The sequence below is a fragment of the Camelus dromedarius genome, chromosome 6, assembly GCF_036321535.1.
Source record: "Camelus dromedarius isolate mCamDro1 chromosome 6, mCamDro1.pat, whole genome shotgun sequence".
Classification (NCBI taxonomy): Eukaryota; Metazoa; Chordata; class Mammalia; order Artiodactyla; family Camelidae; genus Camelus; species Camelus dromedarius.
This window is the reverse complement of record NC_087441.1, coordinates 43,765,514-43,792,818: the sequence shown is the minus strand read 5'-3', so window position 1 is coordinate 43,792,818 and position 27,305 is coordinate 43,765,514. Positions and strand designations below refer to the sequence as shown.

Genomic DNA, 27,305 nt, shown 5'->3' with positions numbered 1-27,305 from the left:
TTCAAGAACAAAGAAAAAAAATAATGAACTTCTGATGAAACCCAAGTAAAGAAAAAAACCCAAACCTATGGAGAACTTATGTGGAATGCACACTCCTCTAACAGATAAGGCTATGCTATAATTTTGCAGTTGAAATGTTTAGGATCTTAAACTATATTTGCAAAATATGATTTTAAGTGAAGTTGAGGAAACAAAATTTATTACTTAAAAAAAGTAAAATCTTCCTATAAATTATTTTTTTAAAGGCAAGAATACTTAATTTTGTATTTTTTTTTTTTACATTGGCAACAGATACAGATGGTACTTAAAGTCAATTTCCTGGAAATGCCATAGCTTCTGGGTACTGGGAAGGAGACTCATGGAGAGAATTTGGTAAATTTAGGAAAAATAGAATGTCAGACTAGAAAACTCACTCCAGGCACCCTAGCTGATACATGTCCTTTAACTGGACCAAACACAAGCGCATCTGTCTGCATATTCAAGCCCTCTTCCCTCAGGGTGTTGGAAAGCAAGACATCTTTTTTTGCAGTTATTGTTTTTATGGTTACACTATGAAGATAAGTGGTTTTTGACGAGGCATTTCTGCACAAGACTTGAATTTAGAGTTATGATTCTCCTAAGAGGGGAAGGACTATCAATAATAGAACTGTCAAGGGGCTCTGCCTCACATGCCCGCCTCCTTCTAGTTGACAGGCCCGGTGGAGGGGGGGCACCCTGGTACTGATGGGAGTATGCGACATTCCCTCAGGCCCGCAAGAATCAACGACACAGAAGAACAAACACAGAGAAACATTTTCTGGCAATGAGAAAGCAGCATAGAAAATGAGAATTCTCATCTTTGTTTTTATTTTCTTCTACTTTTATAAAACGTTTTAAAACTTTCTTACAAAAGTTTTAACAAGACACATATATAACATGACATATAAGAGATGAGACTAATGTTCCTCTAATACAAAGGCATTACATGGTATTTCAGGTGCTGGAGGGCACCTGGCACATTTATTTATTAGGACCAGACTCCCCAGGGCTAATCACTGCGGTGTTTTCCAACTCGGTATTATTGGTCGTAGGAAGTAATTTGCCTGAATTGCTCTCTTTTTCAGTCTCCTCCCAAGCAGTTGTCAGAGGCTTCCCAAGGGTTTCTGGAAGCGTGAATGTTAGTAATCCACTCACGAAGGCCAAAGACCCAACAACCAACTAGAAAGAATTAAAAATTAATTAAATAAATACACATCAAGGAAGAATTGTACCCTTCAGAGAATTATCATTTCTTAACCTTTTCCAGAGGGCAACAGAATTAAATTGGACAATGACAGCTGTCATTTTGATTCCTCAGCGAGATCTTTTTGGTTACTTACACTGGACTGGGGGTGGTCCTTGAATTCACAGGCTTAATCTGATCACTCATTAACCACTGTGGATCACCTACTCAACAAATCCCAGTTACTGCCTGCATTATTACTCATGCAGGCACTGTCCTAGGAGCTACACAGTGGGGGAAAAAGTCCCTGTCCCATCTTCCCAGACTCTAGAGTCTCGTGGGGAAAACCAGAGCCTTGGGTGGGGACTTGATGGTCAGGAACCATCTTAGTCAATCCTCTCCCTTCCCCAGTAATTGACACGCTATCAGCGTTCGGTAAGTGGTGGGGAATGAATGGATGAATGCATGCATGCACAAATGAACGCTTCAATAAACCAAAACCTACAGAATTTAGGGGAAAACAAAACAGAAGCAGTAGAAACCAATTGCTACTGTGCGGAAGGGAGGTGGGGAACGAGGTAGGGAAGGGTGGTTCCAAGTGATTTTCTATAAAAATTCAGTATTTCTTCACTTTCCAGGTTTTGACACATAAAAGGCAACCTTTTAGACTAGCACCAAGATGTTTGCTTTTAAAAATACAAATCATATTAAAGACTAAGGTCTGCATATCTATTCTCTGTTGATCATTACGAAGATCTTGGGTGGATTTTGGAACTAAATCTCTCTATGGTTTGTAAAAATGCATTTTGTCCTCACATAATTTAAACTCCTTTAGCAAAAAAATACTGCCTAGGAAGAGCCCATAAAAATAAATTAAGGCATGGTTTTTCTGATAAACCTGCATACTTGGTATTTTACTGCCTCTGAGACAGCGCAACTGTGACGTGACGTGAGGCCACATCAGTAACAGGCGTGACCTGGGAGGACAGCTCTTTATTTTGTTTTGCAGAACGCTGATAAGCTAACTCTCAGAAATACATGAGTAAGCCTAGAAGCAGCAGAATTGAAAGAGACATTGCAGAGGACGTAGAAACCCCAGAAGAGCCCACTGTCAGGGTCTGAAAAACACTAAGTCTAAACAAGAAACAGAATCAAACGGAAGATGCAAGACAGGACTCGATTTCCCTTTTGAACCTGGTAGTAAGAGCTGTCGGGAACTAAGCAAACTCAGAACCCTGCAGCTCCCTTCTCACTCCAAGCAGAAAACCTGACCTCCCACCGCCCCTGGCCAGCTCCCCCAACCCTGACAAACACCCCAACAACCCCCTCCACCCCACCTCTCTGCCCCCTGGCCAGGAGGAGCCTTTGTGGCCTCTCACCATTAGCAGGCCCCACTCCTTTCTCACGAATTTTTCATCTCTGCCTTTCCATAGGCTAGTTTCCCTTGGTAAAAATAAAAGTTCTTGAGCCTCTTATAATCTCCCTACTCACTCTGCCCAGAACTTGTACTTGCTCCCTGTGTGGCTTAACTTGTCTGCTCCTCAGTTTCCTTATCTGTAAAATGGAAATAATAATAGTACCTGCCCCCAAAGAACTGTTGAAAGGATTAAATTAAATAACACATTTAAGGCATTGAAAACAATGGTGGGCTTATGGTAAGGAGTCAATAAATGTTGGCTGTCTTGTCTACTCCGGTTATTTTTTGAAACAAACAGAAGAGGCCCTGTGCCTCAGCCCGCACCCACTCTGGCCCCGAGCGCCCCCTCCTCTCCACCGCTGTCACCGCTCTGCAGCATGGCCCACTCCCACCGCCCACAGAAGCTGCTCATCTCCAGTCACAGATTCCCAGCTGCCAAACCAGAGGGATGCTTTCCTGTTCTACTCTTTCTTAGTAATTGTCCTGTCATCCCTTCCTCACCTCCTCTCCTCCTCTGGGTTCCTGGTCACCTCCCCATTTCCTTGGCTGCTGCGTCTCAGTCTCCATCCCAGACCCCTCTTTCCATCAGACTGGAAATGCCACTGTTCCCGGGGTTTTGCTCTTCTGTCTCCCTCACTCTCCCCTAACCTCTTCATAAGCTGACTCGCAAATCGGCACCTCCAGTGTCCCCTGAGCCCCAGACCTGTAAAGGCATCTGCCTCCTGGACTCTCCCCTGGCTGTCACGCAGGCACCTCATACTCATCTTGCACAATTCGAGTGCACTTTTCTCTCCAGCCCCAGAACAGCCCTTGCATCCCTCCAGCTGCCCCCTCTACTGCCCCCAACTTGCCACAGGTCCTGTGGATACGACTGTGTCTTCCATCCTGTCCTCTTGAGCCCACCTTTAGTCTGAATGTTCTTCTATTCTGATCTCCTTTGAAACCCCTGCCCCTCCTTCCACCCTTATCTTCTGACTCCCACAACCCATCCTGGGTATTAGCAATAATGCTTGCACACAAACTCAGACTAGCCCTGTTCCGTTTCCCCTCTAAGTTTTAGCTTTTCTTTTCCTTCTGCCTGAAATTCCCTTCTCTCCTTCTCCACCTGACTGACTCTCCACCTGACTGGCCCCTCCAGACACAGATTAAACGCTCCTCCTCCAGGAAATCTCCTCTCTGGCCCTAGCTTGGGTTGGTCACCCTCTCCTATAACCCCATAAACCCCGTATATCCCTACGGCAGCCCTCTTCTCTGGGGCCTCTGCCTTCCCCACCAGACTGGACCTCTCTCAGGACAAAGCCCGTTTCTTTCACCTCTGCACCTTAGCACCTAGCACGGAGGCAACTTCAAAGTCAGCACTCAGTAAACCTTTGCCAGATGAGTTGATGAATACAAAGATGTTGTGAATTAGGTGTCCACTTTTTTTCTTAGATTATTAGAAAATAATGGCTGATAATAAAAGCCTCAGAACGAGTGATTTTCATGTGCTGTTTTTCAAAAGAGAAAATATAAACTTTTATTCTAGATTAGTGTTTCTACTCCTCAAAATGAAAATACTGGCTCCCCAGGCTTAATAAATAAGCTTAATGAGAAGTTTGTTTTTTACTCATTAAGAATAACAAGCAACATTTGTTGTATCCAAAGGATGCACATTCACAGAATTCTTTTGCAAATATACACAAGACCCCACTGACACAGGTTGTCCTGGGGAAGGCGGACCAGGGTCAGGGTGGAAAAGGAACTTATTTCTCTGCATCTCCTTTAGCTCTTTGTTTAACCTATGCAGAAGGCATGGCATCTAGGTCTGAACCCAAACTCTGTCACTTTTAAGGTGCTGTGTTAACCTTGCGGGAATAATTACCTTCTATCCATCAGTCTCTACATCCATAAAATGGGGATAGCAAATACAGTACCTGCAGACTCTGATGACTAATTTTTGTAAAGTACTTAAAATAGAGCTGTAATTTTAGTGATTTTGTAGCAGTTTGCTTTTATAGATTTATCTATCTTCTTCTGGGTGGAAGCTTCTTTTTAAAAAATGTTTTCCATTTTTATGGAACGCACAAAGAAGATGCTTCAGGAAAAGTCCATGCCCTAAAAAGATTGGTGGACTCTCCAAAACCCCTTCCTATGCAGGCAAGACCCCACCCCGACCTCCAATTAAATGAACTTGACTAAGTGGTTGTTACTGGGACATGAGAGATCCACACTGAGCCAGTGATTCCCAAAGAGCAGACGCACACCACCTGGGTGTGCAAGGTGATTTTTGTTAGGTAATCTCAAACAATTTATTTTATTGTGAAATTTTGTTCGTGAATTTTAGGAAAACCTATAACTAGTATAACACCCACCATTTCACTGTTATTATTGATTGGGGCAAAGCTAAATTTTTTAAGCCAGCCTATTTGATTTAAAATATTAAGTAAATTATAACATGAATGGCCCACAAGGTGAGAGAAACACTTTGCTGGACCCAGTTGTGGGGACGCAAAATCCCCTATCCTGCAAAAGTTCAATAGTTTAACTGGGGGACAAAGACATCCATGCCCTTAATACAGCCAGACTGTGGTGGCAGGCTGTGGAAAGGGTACACACGGATGCTATGAGATCTGGGAGAGGAAAAGGTGGGTCACTGGACATGGGTGGCTTCCTTGAAGAAGTGGGGTTTGTTCTGCATCTTAAAAGATATGTGGGGGCTGCCTCACTAAACACCTGTAATGTTTGGCCTCCTGTTAGTCTAGTCGTCCGGCAGCGGCAGTGCGGGAGGGCCAACTGGGAGTGAGGCAAGTGGGGCCAGTTCTGGTCTCGCCTCGCCAGCTGTGTAAGTCATGGCCACTAAAGCCAGAAAATCCTGGCAAGGCCGCCGTTCTCCACAAAGCCTGGGAAGACCCTGTGAGAGGAACTTCACGGAAACACTGGGAAGGAATCGCTGCCTTAGCTCATGTGACGGTTCTGGGAGCCCTTCAAGGCTCTAACCCAGGTGAGATCAAGCTTCTGAGGCAGTCTGAGTCCTAACAATTCTTGGATTTATCTCTTAAAAAGAAAAAAAGAAAAAGGTCTATATCTGTCTTGTTTATCTGACTATCTATCTACCTACCTGTCATAAAATGTAAGTAATAAAAAGCATAAAATAAATGCACAGTTTAAGAAATAATTATAAAGCAAACACATCATGGTCTTGATCACACACAACAAACACAGCTTGCACCCCAGAAGCCTCCCCCTCCCTCCACCACAGGAGAAGGTCCTGGGTTAGTCACTTAGCCTATCCATTTTCCTGGTTTTAACATCACTTTCATGGCTATAGAACGTTTGTATAAAACTGTTGCCATTCTCTTTAAAAAAAAAAAGATATATGGAAGTTTGACTAGGGGATGGGGGTGGTGGGAGGTGGGGGAGAAGCATTCTGTGTAGAGGGAGGTGCAGGCAGAGGAGGGGAGGGGCAGGCAATGAGCAAGAACAGGGTGGGGGAAACAGAACACAGAACAGAATAGGGAAGATGGGCAGGGGTCAATCTGGAGAGGACGAAGAGTATCAGGCAGAGTTGGGGTTTGTTCTGAAGGCGAGGGGCAGCTGGATTGGAGCTGTGGTTCGACAAACTACTCTGCTGCGGTGGGGATGGGGGTGGCAGGGAGTGCGGGAGAGGACCCAGGAGGCTGAGGGTGACGAGGAATTGAACAGAAAGCAGGCAAGCTAGGACACTTTTGAGAGCGGAGAGGATTTGGTGTCATGGACTGGGAGGAGACTGGGGGAATATAAAGTGATACTAAAGTGTCAGGCTGGAGGCCACAGACTCCCACCCCAGAGTGGAGCAAAGAAGCGAACGTTTGTCACCAGCCAGCTGGGTTGGGGAGCAGGGAACTTGTAAGAAGCCCATGGGGCTAGCGGAAGCATGGGCCTGCCGTTTGGGAGAGAAGTCAAAACTCAGGAGAGGTTTTCCATGAAGGGATTGGGAAAGATGGCCAGGATGGTCTTGGAGAGTGAGTGTCTTTAAGAGGCATTTAGAAGAAAAAAGAGGAGCACTGGAGGAGACTGAGAGGACACCACCTAGGGAGAGCCACGGCCAAGAAGTTCAGGGGAAGGAACCTGGGGGAGGCGAGAGAGGCTAGCACACGAGGGCTCTCCCCTAAGTCACTGCAGCACCTCAGGCCACCTCTCACATCCCACACCATCCCCTCCTCCCTGCCCCCGAGCTTTCTGGTCTCCCATCTTCCTCCTGACCAGAGGGTCGTACAAAACCAGGTGTGTAGCTGTGCTCCGTGTGATCTCCCAACCTCTCAGCCCATCCACAAGGGAATCTGCAAACTGGACAGAACCACTCTCACTCTTCATAACCAGGAAAACAGCTCACACTACCAGAGCCAGGAGGACACATACAGGCAGCCTTGCCCGTGAAGAGCCTCTCAAGTTTCAGAGAAGCTGAAAACCACAGATCCCTAAATCTCTCCATCAGGCACCACCGGATCCTTCCAGAAGGAGCAGCCCCCAGAACTGGCCTGGACCGGTGGGAACACAGAGGCAAGGGCTAGGCGCAGGAGGTAGCCTGTGGATCCAGATTTGGGTGGAGGATCAAGGGAGAGTTCAATTAATTAGCAGCTCATGGGGGTAGAGAGGGAGAGCACGATCAACGAACAAGAAAACCACAACCACCCCCCTACTTACCAACCAGTGAGCTATTAATAAGGTTTCTACAAACCTCCAGAACTGAATTACAAATTGGCTTCCAGTAAATAAAAATACAGACAGCAGTTGCTCTGCCCCTCTGCTATCTCGGTAAAGTTCTATAAACTGATGAGTACCTGGGGCGTAAAGATCCAAACGCTGGAGAGATAAATGCAGAATGGAGCCACGATGCTTCCCAAACGGCCCACCATGCTGCCGCTCCCCACAGCCAGTGACCTGGAAACACGAAGCGCGGTGGTGAAACAGCAGCAAGAACAGAAGACAAGCAGGGCACAGATGATGCAGAGGGTGAGGCAACAGCTGCCCAGAGCTTCTGTCCACCCTCCCAGCAGAGGATAAATAATAACACTTAAGTCGGCTTAATATACTTGGAAATAATTTTAATTTTTCAAGAATCGTTCGTGATTTATATTTGAACTCTGTGAAACAGCGGTGTATACAAGCATGCAGATAATTCAAGACAAGACAAAAAAAGGGTAAACCAATCCTCATCATGAGGTCCTTACATATACTGATTCAGTCTAATATTGAGGATAGCATCTTGTTTTCTAGGGCAGGGGTTTATTCGCGCTATGGAATGGGGATTTGGGAAACTAAAAGATTTCTATCTATGGAACATTCTGTTTCAATTTTTTAAAGTCAAGCAATATTTTAGTAAGTTTCCCTTTGAAAGTTATCTAAAGAAATCTTATATAATGTCTAGCAGGAAGCAAAGAAAGTGCTTTTCATGTGAATAAGTATCTCTTATTAAGCCAAGGAGAGAGATGCCAGGAGAAACCAAACCGGCCAAACGCCTTGATCTCAGATGTCTAGCCTCCACAACTGTGAGAAAGGACACTTCTGCCATTTGAGGCCCCCAGTCTGTGGTGTTCTGTTGTGGCGGCCCTAATAAACTAATGCAGCTGACATCAGGACATCAAGAGATACGTCCTGAGAAAACTAGCCCTGAGTCATATGGAGAGTCAGTGTAAGTCAACTGCATCTGAGATTTAAATGGTTGTAGGATAAGAGAGTGTTATTTCGAAACAACCTCTCTAATATCCTTGCTAATGACATACAGACAAAACCTCAGATTCATCATGTAACCTTCCCATATCTTGGAGCTCCAGTAACTTCTACGGAAAGAAAGCATTTATACTCAAAGGTCAAATAAAATGAAATTGCACATAAGTGAAAGATAACAAGAAAACAACAGAAAAATAAGTAACTCCTACCTTACAATGGTTGGATACAGCTCTGCTGTATAAAGGTAAACAAGGCCAATCGCTGCCCCTATGGAAAATTTCCCAGCCATAGTTGCCACCACAAACCAAACATGGTAATCCTGAAAATATATATATTAGCAAAATAGACCATCATTTAGTCATCAAGTAATATTTTTAAAAGAAAAACAGAAAACCCTTAAAATTACTACTTAAAACTTTCTAATTCTCCGGTATTTTTCAGAACAATGAAGAGTTTTATTTTTGTTTGAATGTATTTTGTAAACTCTATTCATGGTCCACAAAAGTTTTCCCTCTTTATGAAATGTAGAGGAAAGTTCTACTGTGCTTCCCCCAAGCCTCGGAGATTTCAAATTACCAAATAAGAAAAGCCATTTGGGAAGAGACGCTTTGGAATGAGGCCTGCCCAGATGGTGCGTTTTTGCTGTTGTTCCTGACATGTTTCACTTCCAGGGGCCCCAAAGACCTCCCGTAGTCCACCTTTTCTCTCCTCCCCCGTCTACCAGCTGGAGGTTGAGACTCTGGGGACTTTGGTTCCCTGTGTTAAGGATGGCAGCACCTCTGTCGACCTGAGACCCTGAATGACTCCATGGAGCCAAACACTCCCTCATCCCTTTCATAGCCACCAGTGAGGTACAACACATCGAACTTCCTAGGAGCAATAAATAAATATCTATAATGTGAAGTCACTGAGATTTGGGGATGCCTCTATTAAAGGAGCCAGTGTCACCTTGTCACCTTAATTACTATCGTAGATAATATTTGTTAAATGAATTAATGGGACTTTAAAAAAAAAAGTATTGTATTATGTTGCCACTACCATTTGGAGAGAAATTTTATTAAAGAAGAGAAATTTGTAGTGAAGGGTTAGTGTTCTATTTCTAGAAATCTCCATCAGCCACTGTCTTGTCTTCCCCATCACTGCTGGGGCTTAACTGCTATAGAACTTGAGGGTTCCAGGATTCCCCTAAATCTGCACCAGCTCAAAGATAGCTTCCATCGATTCAACTAAAATAACTGCAAGACACTTGAAAACAAACAAAAAAGGTGTGGATGAAGCTCCCTTGAACTGGCAGAGACCTCCTTGTCTTAAGTAGTTTTAACTGATATGCATCAATTGTATATATCAATCACTTGGAAATTTCAATCCATAAAACATTTGATGCACCAACCCCGATAATTAAGTGAAGCATTACTGTAAAAGGAAATCACTGGTTAGCTTAAATTTTAAACAATATGCAAAACTTAAAATGCCTTGATCTAGATGTTGAGATACTACTGCTTAAGAACGATATAATCACTGGAGAAAATTATATAAAATATTTTAAAGTATCATTATAGTGACCATATTTTCTAAATTCAGAATGAAAATACAGGTTCTAAGAACATTTTGGGGGGAAAAAAAGAGGGGCACTTCTGGGTGCAAGAGGTATTCTAGGGGATGGAGTTTGCCAAAATATAGAAATATGAACGTCGTTTCAGTAGTTTATGGCAGTGTTTCTCACTGAGAAATTGCATTTTTAAAAACAAGCTCCTTGGGGGATTTATGCATGTTAGAAATTGGAAACTACTAATCTATCACAGTGAAAAACAAGACTATTTAAATTGGAACAATCCTGAACATAAGACTCATTATATCTTTCAGCTGTCTCCATGGCTCCCTGCCTCCTTCAGGTTTCTGATCACACTTCTCTGAACACACCATCCTCACTCACCTTAGATAAAATAAAACAGTACACCTGTGTGTTCCCCTCCATACACAGTCATTTTCCATCCCTCATCCTATTTTGTTTTTCTTCATTATACTCAGAGAAACTTGACTTACTGCATGTCTTCAGCACCTAGAAAAGAATCTGGCACATACTAGGTGCTGGATAGTTCTTTAACGAATAAATAAAGATTTAAAATGACAGTAATTGCTGGAAGGTGTAATCTACTCTCCTCGCTCAAGATTATCCTGTTTGGAGAGGGGAGGGTACAGCTCAGTGGAAGAGTGCATGCCTAGCACACATGAGGTCCTGGGTTCAATCCCCAGTACCTCCATTAAAATAAATAAATAAATAAAGTCACTATATGCAGATGACAATATCATATATAGAAAATCCTAAAGGCTCCACACAAAAGCTACTAGAGCTGATTAAAGAATTTGGCAAGGTAGCAGGATACAAGATTAGCATACAGAAATCGGTTGTTTCTTTACACTAACAATGAAATATCAGAAAAGGAATGACTATACTTCAATTAAAAAAAAATAATAAATAAATAAACCCAATTACCTTCCCTGTCCCAAAGAAAGATTATCATGTTTACAAAATACAACACTGGCCATCTCTGGGAAATGGGATTATGGGCACTTTTTTTCACATTTCTTTTTTCCTTAAATTTTCTACAGCAAACTTGTTCTACTTATATAACAGAGAAAGAATAACTTTCTTTAAGAAAATATATTTTAAATATCTTGTATATACTCTATCCATATGTCTGAATTCATCTTCATACTTCATGTAATAAGCTAAAAATGCTCCCAACAAACTACCACAGTATAACTAACCATTCCCTAAATTTAAAACATAAAATAACTCACCTTGGGGATCACCATCATCACAGCACTGGCCACGGCACTTGAGATAAGGGAGAAAATCAGAATGCTTCTTCTCCCTACACGGTCCATCCCGAAGCACACAAAGATGTAGGCAGGAATCTCCACTAATCCTGTCATGGAGCAAAATGACGCATCTCGATAAGTCATAGTGTCCAGATGAACAAGGGGGCCCTGCCTTCTAAGCCCCCTACTCAAAAGGAACGGTCAGCCCTCTCCCTGCTTCCAGGGGCTTCTAAGAACTATCCACCAACTGCCTGTGAGGCAGCAAGCTCTACCAGTTTTAAACTCACTAGAGTGGGGAGGATGACTGCTGTGACGTGCACTAATGCTCACATAATCCACCTAGCATTTATCACCTGTCCTCGGGATCTTATCCCCACAGGCGGGAGCTCCCCAGGACACAGCGCACACAGCACTGGAGGATGACCAGTTGAGTGAGTAAATACGTAAGCTAACAGACAACACTGATCATTTCTGACCTTTGGCTTCTCCTGCATGGCAGAACTATGGGGAAATTCTTGTACCGATAACTTTAAACTTAGAAACTAAAGTAGGAAAGTTTAGGGTCGACTAGGTACGAAACTGATGATAACTGCTTGGTAGATTTTAAACCTGAAAAATCTAACATGAATCTCCCACAGAACGGGGACTTTGTCTTGGATCTCTTTTTATTCCCTCCCTCAGAACAAAAAATAAAGAGCTGAATCCAAAAGTCTGTAACTGACTTAAATGCCCTTCCATGGAAGAACCAAAGTTTAAATCTTAGAACTAGAAGAAAAAAAAGCTTTACATCTTACCAGCCAGAATGCAACAGGGAGCAAGCAAAAAGATCTCAGCAAAACTGAGTGAACCCAACAACAGCCTTTGAGGAACTGTCCCTGTTCACCAGCCTGGATCTTCCACGCAATTCAAAAGTCAGTTTTCTCATCTCTCTGCAGCTCACCTAACCTCAGGATACTACCCAACCCTGCCTTTTAGGGCTGATATGCATTTGCCCATTCAACTACAGAATGTTACAAGCACCTTACGAGGCAGGTCTGGGCCTACATGTCTCCTACAGCCTTGGGAACATATCACAGGGGGTGGATATGCACTTTCTGGGAGAACAGTCTTAGCAGTACATCAGAAATTAAACTCAGGTGCAGCTGCTCAGAAAAACAATGGCTGGGCAGAGGCCAAAAAAAAAAAAAAACAAAAAAACCATTCTGAGCCCCGCTGGAGAGACAGTCTCCCTCCCTTTCATGAATGTTAAAAATAAACAACTCCAGAGAAAATGCCTCCCTTTCTTTCACAGCCCCTTTGTAAGAGCCAAGCCTGCGGGCCAGCACAGTAAGTACATCCATTACTCTACTCTTTTTTTTTTTTTAAGAGTTTATCAAGCACTTTTCAGGATCAAATAAAACAATGATTCTCATGGGAGTAGGTCTGGATTATTAGCCCCACTTTGCAACTAAATTAAGTGATTTGAGCCAAATGAGTAGTGACAGCTCAGGCACCAGGCACGTGAGGTCCTTGGGAGCCTCTTTCTTGCAACCTCTCTCCCTCATGTCTGATTCTCTCCACGTCTGACTCAGGGCTCCTCTCCACAACACTGTGTGCACGGCCACCAACCCGACCGCCTCCTGGAATCTACCAAAGCTGTGCAGCAACGGTGAAACAGCTGAAGAGACAGTTTAAGGTATATTCTACCCTGATTTTCCTTGAGTTGTTGGCTTCAGATACTGATACTATGTCTAACTTCTGATTTGACTCTGGGATAGAAAAGGTGCAAGCAATGAGGCCCAACCCTTCTGGGACTAGGACCATGTGCCATTATTTCCTTCCCTTTGTAAAGTGTATCTCTCCAATCACTCAGACCCCATTCCGCTCCCCATTCTACGTAACCCCAAAGGCAGGTCTTGAGGCTACTGAAGACTTTATCACCTGCAAGCAGCAAAACCTGCACTGAAATTCCCACCAGCCCCAAACCATCTCAAGAAATGAAAAGTTGGTCAAAAATTTCACAGGACAGAAGTGTTGACTAGAAGCTCCTATCAGCTAGAGGACTGCTGGCAAGGGTAGTGACATGAAAAATCAGACACAGCAGAGACTATAAAACCATGCTATTTGTCTTGGAAACATTTTTATATTATATGATGAGAACACCCAGTTTCCTGAGAATTTATATCTCCATCAAAATTAAGAAGCTATATCATAAAGATCTAAAACAGCAGCATTCCTGAGCTCCCCCATGCCACACATCCTCCGTTGATTCTCCTGGAATTTGCTGCTCTGTTCTAGGAATAGTGCATCATTTCTCAAATGGACACATAGAACAGGTTTGAAGTCAATATGGGCTCTTTTTACAAACTTGTTGGTCTGCCCAAAAAAAAAGTAAAGTTTTTTTTTTCTTAAAATGACTTCTCTCATAATTCCTGCTGAGCTATAATAAACAAAAACAGACATGACATTAGTGCACTTTAATGAGAAGGGGTGATATCTACATATAAAAAATGTAAAGCAAACTTTTCTAGGGATAATATCAAATACAGCCTACATGGAAATAACCAGGAGTTAAGACTAGCTGGACAAATGGAGATTTCTGATAATTCTCTCACATTTGGTATGAATTTGAAGTCACACCTCTATTGATCACAGCAGTATCTGAAGCTATCTTAACCTGCTACTGAATTGAAAGAAGCATAAATTATAGTTGCACGTATTTAGGTTACTTTACTGACTGAAATTCCTGAATTAAGGACATCTGAAGGTAGAAAGATACCAGAAGATCTCTGAGACATGTTAAATTTTAAAAGGAATGCAACCGGCAAAGAAGAAGATGTAGTGAATAATCTCACTTATCTTAAAATATAAAATGTTTATCTGCACAAATATGTGGAGATGAATTAAAAGGGATGTGAAAGGGTACAAGCCAAATGTTACAGGGTTACCTCTGAACGACAGTTCTGAGGTGCTGCTGAGCTTAAGGAAGGAAGCGAACAAGGAGAGGCAGAAAGGGAAGGAGGGACTCAAGTCTTCTGACTGTCTGCATTTTTTTTTTAAGTAAACATATGCATGTGTGATACTAAAAGAGGCCACAAAATATAGTTGGCAGTATTGTTCCCAGTACAAAAAAAGACAAAAACACACTCAAGGGGGGAGGGTATAGCGCAGTGATTGAGCACATACTTAACATGCACAAGGTCCTGGGTTCAATCCCCAGTACCTCCTCCAAAAACAAAATAAATAAACCTATTTACCCCCAAAAAATAAATTGAATAAATAAATAAACTTTAAAGGGGGTGAGGGTCTAGCTCAGTGGTAAAGTGCGTGCTTAGCATGTGCGAGGTCCTGGGTTCAAGCTCTATTAACACACACACACACACACTCAAAACTTCACAGAGATGTCACTTCATTCACTGCACTTAAATATAACTTAACCACTTACCCATGAGGAAGAGATTTAAATATTCATTGCCTCCCAAATTAACAGAATTCAAGGAAAAGCAGTAGAACCCCAAACACCCTGTGAACCAAGTCAGCCAAACAGTAAGTGTCCTTGTTCCAATATTGCAGTCATAAAACAGATCTGATAGGCTGTGCTTCTCAACTTCAGAGGGCTTGTTGCCAGCAGGACCATGGCAACTCAGTGATGAAAGTTCTGACAGTTTACAGGATCTCGTCTTATTCCACTTGGCCATCGTGTTAATTACTTTTTGTGCTTCTTCATATTTTCCCTCTGAGAGAAGCCAAAAAGGTGTCTCCGGGAGCATCCAACAGCACAGGACAAAGGGGACAGTCACTGTGGAGAGGATTATTTGATAGATCCACCAGGTCCTGACAAAGTAGCCTGTCAAAGCCACCATCATGGTTCCAAATGCAAAAAAGGAATGCAAGTGAATGGACACCCATGTCCGGGACTTCATGCCAACAAATTCTGTCACATAGACAAACACCACCACAAGATAGCCACTTGCAGCCTGCAAAACAAAGCAGAGACTGTGGTCCAGGTTAAAGGTCACACATATAACTACTAAGGAATCTGATCTCTCTGCAAATCACATACAGACAAGAAAAAATAACAAAGCTTTGTTTTCTGAAGCCTGTATCACATTTACACAGTGGAGTTTAATCTGATCCGTCCTTCTTCTTTAAGTGGGTCTTTTCATCTTCCCACACTTTGTCCACCCCAAAGGTAAAACTTGAGTGGTTACGCATGATATAAATGTTACACACTGCCTTTCGCTTCATTTAAATATTCCTTTACAGTGTGAATTTATTTCTCAGTTCCATGCAAATGTCTGTATCAATTTATCTACGTAGAGGAGAGCCTTATTATTAAATCCTAAGTTTTAAATGGGGGACAAAAAAATTTTGCTAACTTTGGTAGCTAGTGAGAACTTATGGTAACTAGTGAGAGAAAAAAAGGCTTGATTAAAGCTCTATTTTAACAGGCAACAAAGAAAAAAACAGACAAATTGGACTTCATGGAAATTAAAAACGTCTGTGAATCAAAGAACACTATCACCAGAGTGAAAAGGCAATTTACGGAATGAGATATATGCAAATCATATATCTGATAAGAAATTAACATCCAGAATATATAGAGAACTTCTAAAACTCAATAAAATAGACCCTTAAAGGACATTCGGTCCTATCCAAAGCATCTGTAAATCACTTGGTCCACACCAAACGGTCCTTGAAATTTGGTCCTATCCAAAACATCCATAAGCATATTTGGCCCATGCCAAATGGTTCTGGACAGGACCAGATGTCAAGTACCTTTTTTTTCATAAATTTATTTATTTATTTAAGTGGAGGTACTAGGGATTGAACCCAGGACCTTGCGCATGCTAGGCATGCACTCTACCCCTGAGCTGTACCCTCCCTGCTCAAGTACCTTTTGGCATGGACCAAACTTCTTATGGATGTTTCAAACAGGACCAAACATCTGCTAACCAAATAACTGAATTCAAAAATAGGCAAAGGACTTGGATTTCTCCAAAGAAAATACACAAATGGTCAACAAGCACACAAAAAGATGCTCAGCATTACTAATCATTAGGGAAGTGCAAAACAAGATCACAATGAGATACCACCTCATGGCCATTAAGATGGCTAGAATCAAAAAAGAAGGAGGAGGAGGAAGAGGAGGAGGAGGAGGGGAAGGGGAAGAAGAAGAAGAAGGAGAGGAAGAGGAAGAGGAAGGAGAAGGAGAAGAAAAAAAAAAATAACAAATGTTGGTGAGGATGTGAAGAGATCAGAACACCTAGCACCGTTGGTAGGAATGTAAGATGGTAGAGCCATTATGGAAAAAAGTATGGAAATTCCTCAAAAAATTAAAAATGTAATTACCATATGATCCAACAATCCCATTTTGGGAATATATGCAAAAGAATTTAAAGGGAGATCTCAAAGAAATATTTTCATACCCATGTTCATAATAGCATTATTCACAGTAGCTATAAAATGGAAGCAACCCAAGCATCCATCAACAAATGAATAAATAAGCAAAATGTGGTATGTACATACAATGGAATACTACTTAGCCTTAAAAAGGGATATTCTGACATATGCTACAACATGACTGAACTTTGAGGACATTATACCAAGTGAAAAAGACAAATACTGTGTGATTCCATTTATATGAGGTATCTAGAATAGTCAAATTGACAGACAGAAAGTAGAATGGTGGTTGCTAGGGGTTGGAGGGAAGAGGGAATGGGGAGTTATTTTTTAATGAGTACAGAGTTGCAGATTTGCAAGATGAAAAGAGTTCTTAGAGATGGATGGTGGTGATGGTTGCACAATATGAATATACTTAATATCACCAAACTATATATACTTAAAAATAGTTAAGATGGAAAATATTGTTATGTGTACTTTACCACAATAAAAAATGTGGGAAAAAACTATATTTTGAAAATGGGCCTATCTTTAATTTAACAAAATTTAAATTATATTAGCAATATGTGATCATTCATGGAATAAACAAAGAATGACTCAAATGATGGATTTTTTTGTGGAGGGGGATAGTGGGGAAATGATTAGAATTTTTCTTACAAAATTATTTCACATTTGACTTTTATAAAACAAATCATAAGCTAATTTTTGTAAAATCATTCTAGAGGGCCACTGATTTCCCCAAAGGTCTCTCTTAATCCTTCGATATTTGAATCATACTCTTTTGTATGAATCATACTCATCTTGTCCTTATCCCTGTGGATGTTAATTTCTTCGAAAAGTTAACTGATCTATCTCTGCCAGATCCCAGTTTGTCAAGGGATCTGCATAGGATTCAGGCAGTTTTACCCCCATTGCTTTCAAAGACTTTTTTGTAATCAGGCATCTTTTGTAAGATCTGCAATTTCACTTTGCATCAGAGTCAGAAAGAGGCTGGCCTACTAGTGGTAAGCAGGGAGGGGCTTGGTGGGGACTATTGTATTAGTGGTCAGTTTCATATTTTGTGGCAATAGCTTTCATTTCCCCACAAAACCCTGTAATTGCAACACTCAGATAATGAACCCTGATAATGAGGACTCCTATGTCCAAGAATCTAGTTGTCTGGTAAATGTTAGTTGCTATTAGAACAAAGAAAGAAAGATTATACTTCAAATACTACAAATTTCCCCATTAAGGAAAGCTATAACATGAGTCCCCAAAATGTTTTTTTCAATGCCAATTCTTTCTGAGTCCACACCGACTTCCTACTGGTTACTTCTGTCACTGGGTGCAGACAGTCCATACACAACTGCCTAAATAATTCCAGAAAACTCTTTGACTCCATTCACACCTGTCACCTCCACTGATAACACTCAGTTCCTCACATCTACTCTGACCCCACTGCCGACAAAGCAGCTAGAATGACCACTTCACCCCTGAATCCACTGAACCCCTTCCATGGATTCCAACTGCCTTCAGGAAACCAGGCAAACTCCTTATCATCCTACAAGGCCCTGCCTAATCATCTCCCTCTCCTTCATCAATGTATTTCACCTCCTCTCTGTTCTCCTGGCATCCGGACCTTCAATTCTTTCTCATCTCAGGGCCTTCTCACTTGCTGCTCCCTCAACCTAGAAGGGTCTTCTCTTACCTAAGCCTCAGACTAAAAAGTCCCTGACTCTCCAGACTCCCCACCCCACCCCCAACCACAGGACCCCACCACTGTCAGTCCTCCACCATTAATACTGAAGGTATTTTTGAAGATGGCCTGTCAATGTCTTGCCTTGGGTTATGGAAACAGCCTGGTCTGGTAGCATTACACTCTGTGGGCAGATCAATAAATGTGCTGAGTAAATGAATCTGCCCACGTCTTCCCTACTCAGAATTGTATCAAAAATACATTTCCCCAAAAAAACAAATGAAAGAGAAAATTCAGGCCACATTTTACAAATGTATTCTACGGGTGGCTATTTCATTTTCTTGGCTCTGGAAGTCAACTCATGATATTCTGAAAGACCAAAGTAGATATTTTTTAATTAGCCTATTAAGTCTTCCCAAAGAGGGCTCTGCCCTCTCTCAATATCTGTCTATGCCTCTGTTGAACCTGTGTGAGCCACCATTCCCAGAAGGTCTCTGATCAGATCTCACTCTGCATTTCCCCTTATTCTGTCTTCGATGGAGACAGAACTGCTGGTTGTTATCTTTTGTATTAAAAACTCTCTACATTCCTAAATATATGTACACTTTTTTTTTAAGATGCAACACCTTCAGTTCTCCTAAATTTTTTTTTAAGTGCATCCTTCTATCCTTCGCCATCTGTGTGGCTTCCAAGGAAACTTTTCCAGCCATCAATGAAGACTCCAAAACAGAACACACCACTTTGCCCTCTGAGGGGTTCAGTGACCTCCTCTTCTGCGACTGAAGTCTTTGACTTCTCTCCAGACCTAATTGTCCATTCTGGTGAGAGGGGATGGACACCCTGCTCTGCACGTTCAGCAAGATCACAAGCTCTTCCTGAAGATAAAACTTCCCTCTGTTATCCTTGACCAGTGACCTCCAAACAGAATCACTGCTCCTGTTGTTTGGTGGTTTAGAATCTGTCTGGAAGCCTCACTCAGTGTGCAAACAGCTCCCTCACTCGCTGGTCCACTTCCAGTAACAGTCATCATTGTAAGGAGCACCTAGGCCGTGCCAGGTACTGAGCTGCGGATGCTTACCTGAATCTCACTGAACCCTGGTAACAACCTGGTGAAGCAGGTATTATTTTCTACAGTTTACAGATCAGAAATTAAGGTTCAAAGAGGATAACAATGTGTTTGCCCAAGATCACATAGCTGAGAAGCCAATATCAGACCGAGCTGGGATTCAAACTCATGCCCTTTCCCCTCCACTCCCCTGTTCCCCATAACAAAAAGGCCTGATGCCTTCTTGTTTTCATTCTTCCAGCACATTATGCAAATGACTTTCTTAACAATGTACCTTAAAGGCTTTTCGGCTCATGCATACAAGGCCTGACTAGACTGGTATAATTGCTCCGAAGTAAAATAATTCACAACCATTATTTGTAATGGTTACAAATAATGACTTTTTTTCCTTCTTTCTTTCACCTATGCCTTCCTCCCTCCCTCTCGTTCTCCGTCTCTTCACTCTCTTTTGCTTCATTGTACTGGTTAGACTCTCCAGTACAATGCTAAGAAGTGGTGTTTCACAGATCTTTACTGTTAGTTGATTGTGGAATATGGATCATGTGTCGGGCATAGAGTCAAAGTTTCTGCCTAGTAAGCAACAATTTTTCATTTTAATGAATTCTATTCTAAGCATAGGTCACTAATATTCTACAGAAAGACTCCTGCAGCGGAGGATTCGAAATGAGCAAGACTAAGAGAGTTAAGGTTTAATATAAACGTACTGCAGTAGAATTAAAGAGGTTAAAAAGCAACAAGGACAACAACCCAACTCACAATAGCAAGAAGAAAGCGTGTGATCATGAAGCTGTAATAATCAAATGTGAATGCCGCTGCTACGCCAAACAAAAATATACCGATGCTTGTGGACCACAAGACAAGTCGTCTTCCTGCCCTGAAAAACAAGAATCACACAGTGGAAGGAGCAAGGCATGACTGCAACAGTTTAAACATCCACATTAATTCATGAAAGATGAGTGTTACCTATATTTTCAATAGTTTATGTTTGTTGTTATTCATTCATTTATTTAGAGCAAATCATGAGTTAACACATGATTTCTTCAAGAGGCCAGTTTTTTAGCAGACAGGCCTCTACTGGAGCTGCTAATACACACATGATCACTCTGGGTGGTCCCCAGAGGACCTCCTCACTGGATCTGGAGGCAGGGGAGGGAGGACTTGTCCTTTCCCTGCCAGGACCTGCTCTCTGACTGTTGGACTGTCTTCCCTGTCAGGCTGGCTCTGCCCACCAAGGGTGAGGCAGCTCTTACTAAGCCCCTCTAAAAACAGAAGTCTTGCTACACTCTGCTCCTAGAAGAAGTTGCCTTATATTTACTTGCCCTATATTTTCATAATTGGGAAGAGCATTTCTTTGTCTAAAAAGCAAACAAATATAACAATTATATGCCTGCAGATTTTTAAAAATTGATGTATAATTCACATGCCATAAAATCCAACCTTTTAAAGTATGCAATTCAGTGGCTCTTAGTGTATTCACAGAGTTCACCATCTAGTTCCAAGACATTGTCATCACTCCAGAAAGAAACTCTGCACCCAGGAGCCATCATTCTTCTCCCTTTGTTCCCTCTAGCCCCTGACAGCCACTAATCTACTTTCTATCTCCATAGAGTTCCCTATTCTGGACATTCTATACAAACGGAGTCGCACAATATAGGACCTGGCTTATTTTACTAAGCATTACGTTTTCAAGGTTCATCCATGTTGTAGTATGTATCAGTACTTCATTCCTTTTTAAGACTAAGTAACATTCCATTGCATGGTTATACTAGAATTTGTTTATCTATTCACTAGTTGATAGACATTTCCACTTTTTTGTCTATTATGAATAATGTTGCCATGAGCATTTGTGAACAAGACTTTGTGTAAAGGTATGTTTTCAATTCCCTTGGATATATACCTAAGAGTGGACTTGCTGGCTCAGATGCTAATTTTATTTATTTTTTGAGGAACTGCCAAACTGCTTTCCAAGGTGGCTGCCCCCATTTTACAATCCCACCCATTCCTCCACATCCTTGACAACACTTGTTATTGTCCATCTTCTTGACTATGCATTCCAGTGAGTGCACAGGGGTATCTCCCTAAGTACTGATGTACACTTCCCTAATGATTAATGATGTTAAGCATTTTATATGTGCTTATTGGCCATTTGTATACATTCTTTGGCAAAATATCTATCCAAATCATTTGCCCGTTTTCAAACCGGGTTATTTGTCTTCTTATTGTTGAGTTATGAGTTATTTATATAATCTAGATACTAGACTGTCATTACATACATGATTTGCAAATATTTTCTCCCTGTGAGATGTCCCTGACAGATCATTTTAAGGCAAAAGAATACAGTTCTGAGATTCCAACCAACAGGCTTGCTCAGTGCAGAAGAGGATATGCAAGCAAACTGGAAACAGTCATGTTCATGGCTTCAACCCTCTTTGCTCCCACATGCACCAGTAGGGATTGTTGGCCCTAAACATGAATGTTCCCCAATCTTATTTGAGCCTGAATGCCATTTAAAACTATTTTTCATCCATCCCTGATCAACCCCCTCTACCACCCACAAAGTCTTCACTCTCAGCAGATGAGCAGCCCTCTCCTGCAGAGAACAGAGACCATCAAAGAGAAAGCCCCACAACTTCCTGCTCCGCCCACCTGCCAGCACCACTTACATCTGCCTTCAGCCTTCTCTTCTTCCCTCCTCTCCAGGGACACACACTCTTTTCTCTCCAAATACCATTTTGCAAGCTTTGTATTGGATCATGTCTCTTCCCACTTCCTCTGAGGCCTTATTCTACCAATTACTTCTTTTCCCTCTCCTCTGACTCCTCCTCTTCAGTTCAAGTCTCTTCTAGCCAAAGACAAGAAGGTTCTCTGGACCCCTCACTCCTGTAGCCACCTTGCATCTTACATTTCCTCCCCTGACAGACTCACCAGAAGGGAGTATCAACCTCCTCAACCCCTGTTTTCTTCCTCTCCCCACCAGCAACCTAACTTCCACACTCCCCAGGAAGACAGTTATGAAGCAGAAGATTCTTAAACATTGAAACATAACTTCAGTCACCAAATAATCACTAGACTTCACTTTTGCTCCAATTTCATTATTCGAATACCACCTCCTGGAGGGGATATGGGTGGTGGGGGGAAGACCTGGGTACTCCACCCTTTGGGCTTCCATAGTCTTTGCCTCCATTGCTTTCACTTCTACTATGGCCCTGGACACAGCAAAGTCCTATAATTTTTCTTTGTATGTGTTTGTTGGCCCCATTAGACTGGCAAACCCTGAGGGCAGGGATTTCTGACCTAAGCAGTTGTCTCCAGGTTCCCAGTGCCTAGCACAGGCCTATAAAATTCACAACCGTGGAGACCAAAGAAGTAAGTTCATCTCTGTGCTTTAGGACAGGTACTCAAAGCATGGTCCATGCCCATACAGAGATGAACTTTGCTTTATTTTAAGAGTTACATATTCATTGTAATGTGTATTTTTAAAAAAAATATGACTGGCATATCACACAATTTCATGGGTATCATTGCTTAGGACCAGTCTATACCTCTTAAAAAACAAGTCTATTTAAAGGAAAAAAAAAATCAAATAACATTGAGTGGTCATATGTCCAAGGCACTTTTTCTATATTAATTTTATAATAACCTTCTGAGGAGAGTGCTATTATTTTCATTGCCAGCTTACAAACAAGATTTTGAAACATAGGTTAGGCAATTCACCTACGGTCCACCAATCACAAATGGCAGAACACAGGTAGCTTGTCTTCAGAACCCAACCCCTTGACAGTATGTTATTTTGTGTCCCTAAATAACAGACCAGCAACGAAGTATGTATTTAGAGAGGTATGAAGATGACTAAAGTTTTTAACTTAATTTCCTGTCCCCTAAGAAAATCACACAGGGAAATGAACCCTACACTGATGCAGTAATCCTAAATAGTCCATTTTACCTGTCAGAAAGGTAGCCGAAGATCACTGCTCCCAGCAGGACTCCAAACATAAATATGGGCTGGATCAGCCTTCCAAACCATTCCCGGTTACACACCAGATCCCACTCAGTCACCACGGTGCTTTGCCACTTGCTCTTGTCATAGATGTAGCCATCCAGGCAAGGAAAGCTACTCTTATGGCCGTTATAATCATAATTCAAACTCGACTTGTCATCCCTTCGGAACCTGCGGCAGTTTGTGAGCTCCCAGACCTCACCGTTCTGTAGCTGCACTATGATGTGATCTTCCCGGCCTATGGAAAATCGGGTCCAGATGTCCTCCAGCATCCAGCCAGAGATATCGTGGAAAAGAACCTGACTCACGTTGCCAGGGGGCCTGCAGGTATGCTGGGGGGACACTGACAAGAACACAGAAGCCAAGTAGTGGATACCACAAGAGATGTTCTGGAAGGCACATATGAAATAGAGGAATATCTGGTATCTGCAAAGAGGAAAAAAGGAAGTTATTTCTGGTCTATGGGCTAAAAAAGGACTTAAGCAAATATGAAAAAAAAATCACGCTGGGAAGATCTTGAGCATTCTTTCAATTCAAACTTACTTCCCTCTTACAAGGATAACTTCCTGGGGCAGGGGGTGGGAGGAGCCCTAGCTCCTTAGGCATCTAGCATTGTAACATATCATTTTCTCCCTTATAACGATTGTTGCCATCAGGTGTCCCCCAAGCTAAGGTCCCTTAAGAACAACAGACTTAGAGATACAACATATCACTGTGCCCACAGCTGGAGAGAAACACTAACGGAAAAAGAACGATACAGACACAATAGACAGAAAACCCAGAGAAAAGAAAAAGCAAAGATGATCAGAACTCCCAGGAAATAGACCAATGCCACCTGGGTGACAGGTGAAATAAATTACTTTCAGCCCTAGATTTATATCATTCTATATAATGAAGTTTAACTGGTGTTATCCCACTGTGGCTGAGTATGGACTCTGGAGCCAGCCTGCCAAGGTTTGACTCTTGTCTCTGGTTACTTAGCTCCTGGGTCTTTGGGCAAGATCTTGCCCTTTCAGGGCCTCAACTTCCTCATATGAAAAATGGGTTGTTGTGGGATTGTAAAGAGTTAATACATGTAAAGCACGATGACACACTGTAGGTGCATGTAAGTGTTAGCTGTTATGGTGTTCAAAAGGTGAAGTCAAAGAAGAAGAGCCTAAAAGGTTCATGTACTGGGGAAAAAAAACACACTACCTATATTCACTGGGGGAAAAAAATACTACCTATATCCACAGATGTAAGTCAGTGACAAGGCTCCACAGTCCAACTCTGAAATTTTTAACCATCTCTCTCTTTATCCCAAGGTAACTCAGAGATCCGGGTTCTTAGATCCCCAACACAGATGCCTGAATCTCAGTTTCCTCAATTCCCTCTGACAGGGAGCTTCAGTTACGAAGTTTTTGTAACTTCAATAGAGCTTCAGGACAAGTCTTGGAAAGGTTTTTTAATTCTTCTTAGTGTCCCACTTTTCTTTCTTAAAGGTGATCAAGATAGTGCTTCCCCATCTTAAAAATGACTAATGAGAAATTAGAGATAATTAGGGTTTTCTGCATAACACTTTCACTAGGTTTCCTTGAGACTAAATAATAATACACTGTAACCTCCCTTTGTATTTATTAACAATAGAGAGATCAATTAGAGCAAATGCCAGAAAAAATATGGAGTACCGTATTATGGTCACACTGTTTTCACCTTTTGCTGTAAGCACTGACTGGTTACCCTTTTCCTTCCTATAAGCAGCTTTCACAGTCTACACTTCCCATCAGATGAGGACTCAGGTAACAGTAACAGCCATGATTTACTGAGAACTTACTGAATGATAAGACTTTTCCATACATTATTGTGGCTGGCTAAGGATTGTCTCCCAAAATCCTTTCTCCCAACATGGTAAGCCACATCTGACTATGTGAGTGAGGACAAAGGGAGCAGCAGACCCAGGTGCAGAGAGGAACCCCCAGGCTGTGGATGATGGAGCTGCCTCACCCACTTGGGTCCCTGGATGACCGCATGGAACAGAACCTGCCGGGAACAGTTACCAGAGAGGAAAAAACTTCTAGCTGAGGGATCTCTTTGTTACAGCAACTTAGGCAAACACCAACTAATGTAAGTACCTTAGTTAATCCCTAAAATACATGGGGAAAGAATGGTATTAATAACTACTACCTCTTAGGATTACTGTGAGGATGAAATGAGAGGCTGCACGTGGAGTCCTTATAATAAACATTTGTAGTACTATTATTACCCTCATTTTACAGATAGAGAAGTGAGAAGTAAAATGCTCAAGACCATACAGTTAATACTTGATAAGCCAGGGTTGGAACTGTGACATCCATCCCCAGAGCTGATCTTGTAAATCCCATGCTATTCTGCTTCAAGACCTAGCAAGGACCTGGCCGGGTCCCATGGTTGTGCTCAGGAGAGCATCACGGTTGAGAGCATGGGCTGTGGGGGCCAATGGACATCCAATTCTGCTCTGCTACTAACAGGTTTGTGATTTAGGCACAAGCCATGTTTTCTCCTGCATAAAATGAGAGTGACCCACCAATCTTACGGGGCTGCAGTGAAGATTAAAGAGGGTAGCATGTACAAAGAACATGTGACAGAGCCAGGCATAACTCAGCATTCAATAATGCATGTAGCAGGAGGAAGCAGGGGAGAGCTGGGGCTTCCTGCCCCTCTGCCTGCTCAACAGCTTCCTTTTTGTGGACACTGGGAATCACAGCCAACATTTGTGCAACTTTTACGTTGGAGAACAGCACCACATCATCTCCTCACCACAGGCCTGGGAGGGAGCTAAGGCATGGATGATTATAATTCTCACTTTGCAGCTAGGAAACTGAGACACAGTACTCCCAGGGTCAACTAGAGGTACGTGACAGACCAAGATTCAGACTGAGCTCCGAATCTCTGATCCGCATGTTGTATGGCCGCTCACTTCCTCTCATCCCAAAACGTTCTGGGTCAGACAGAGGAGTATTTCTCCATAAGTGAGTGAATGAGTGAATGAGTGAATGAGTGAATGAGTGAATGAATGAATGAATGAATGAATGAACGAATGAATATATTTTAAATTTTTAAAAGCAATTTGGCAAATGAAAAGAGAGTGACAACTGCACAAAGGTTTAAACTTAGATCCCACCTTGCGGGAGCTGTGGGTCCTTGAGCCCATGAGTCTCAGTGTCCCAATCATTAAAATAAGGATTCACCCCCTTTGCAAGATTCCGAGGGCATCAAATGAAGAACTGTGTAGCTGGCACATATTAGGTTTCTATAAACGGCAACAAAGTCTGACCAACTGTTGTTCCCGGGGCAATTCAATACCTGCCAGGCACTGAGGGAGACTCTACCCTCTGGGCAATGAAAGAGGAGCCCGTTTGGCGGATTAGAGAAACGAGCCGCCAAGAACAGGCACTCCTCTACTCGTGTGACCTGGCCTCTTCAGCCCGGCCACCTCACTCCGGCTGCCGCAGAGGGTGCACCCCACGTTCCACCTGCCAGGGGGCCGGCGAGCCGGGAGAGCCCCGCACCCACCACTCCCGAAGCTAGCCCCAGCGCCCCCAGTCTCGCTCTGGGGAGGTCCCACCGCCAGAGTTCTAGAGGGCAAGCCCAGCCTGGGGCAGGAGTTTGGATGCAGGCCTCTCGATTTCTCTGAGATAGGAGAGTGGGTGGAGATGATTTCCGAACACGAGCGCAGCGCGAGTACCCCGCCGCAACGGAAAGAAACAGACCCCACCGGCGCCTCCATCCACGTGATGCCCGCTCCCCTGGCACCGTCCTCCCCCCGCCCCCACCTCCTACCTGCCGAAGTGCCCCACGCGGTCAAAAATCATCTCCAAGTTGCGGGACCCCATGGTGCCGCCGTGCGCTGCGCTGCGAAGCGGGACGCGTTGGGCTAGTCTAGCGCTGGGGGCTGCGGGCACAGCGCCCCGCCCCGCCCCGCCCCGCCCCGCCCAGCGCGGAGGGCGCCGCGGCAGCCGCGAATCACCCGGCCCCCCCTCGCCTGCTCGCCGCCCTCCCGCCGCGCCTCCGGCCCGCCCTGGCTTCTGCGTCCTCCGC

The 27,305-nt window shown here is 42.9% G+C and overlaps 2 protein-coding genes across 2 annotated transcripts in view; both read right to left on the bottom strand.

Moving 5' to 3' along the window:
• Positions 1-7,494, bottom strand: part of DDO (D-aspartate oxidase) — a 32,582-nt gene extending 25,088 nt beyond the window's left edge. Inside the window, exon 1 of the mRNA XM_031456157.2 lies at positions 7,418-7,494. The gene's annotated coding sequence lies outside the window, so the exon portion shown is untranslated. The remainder of the gene's footprint in view (positions 1-7,417) is intronic.
• Positions 830-27,163, bottom strand: SLC22A16 (solute carrier family 22 member 16). Its single transcript, XM_010989588.3, has 8 exons — positions 27,048-27,163; positions 23,196-23,675; positions 20,009-20,126; positions 14,554-15,085; positions 11,109-11,236; positions 8,516-8,625; positions 7,418-7,517; positions 830-1,197 (listed from the first exon to the last, which is right to left on the bottom strand). The coding sequence occupies exons 1-8, from the start codon at positions 27,098-27,100 to the stop codon at positions 1,000-1,002; spliced, it is 1,719 nt and encodes a 572-aa protein (XP_010987890.2). The 5' UTR covers positions 27,101-27,163; the 3' UTR covers positions 830-999.
• Positions 27,164-27,305: the final 142 nt, after the last annotated feature.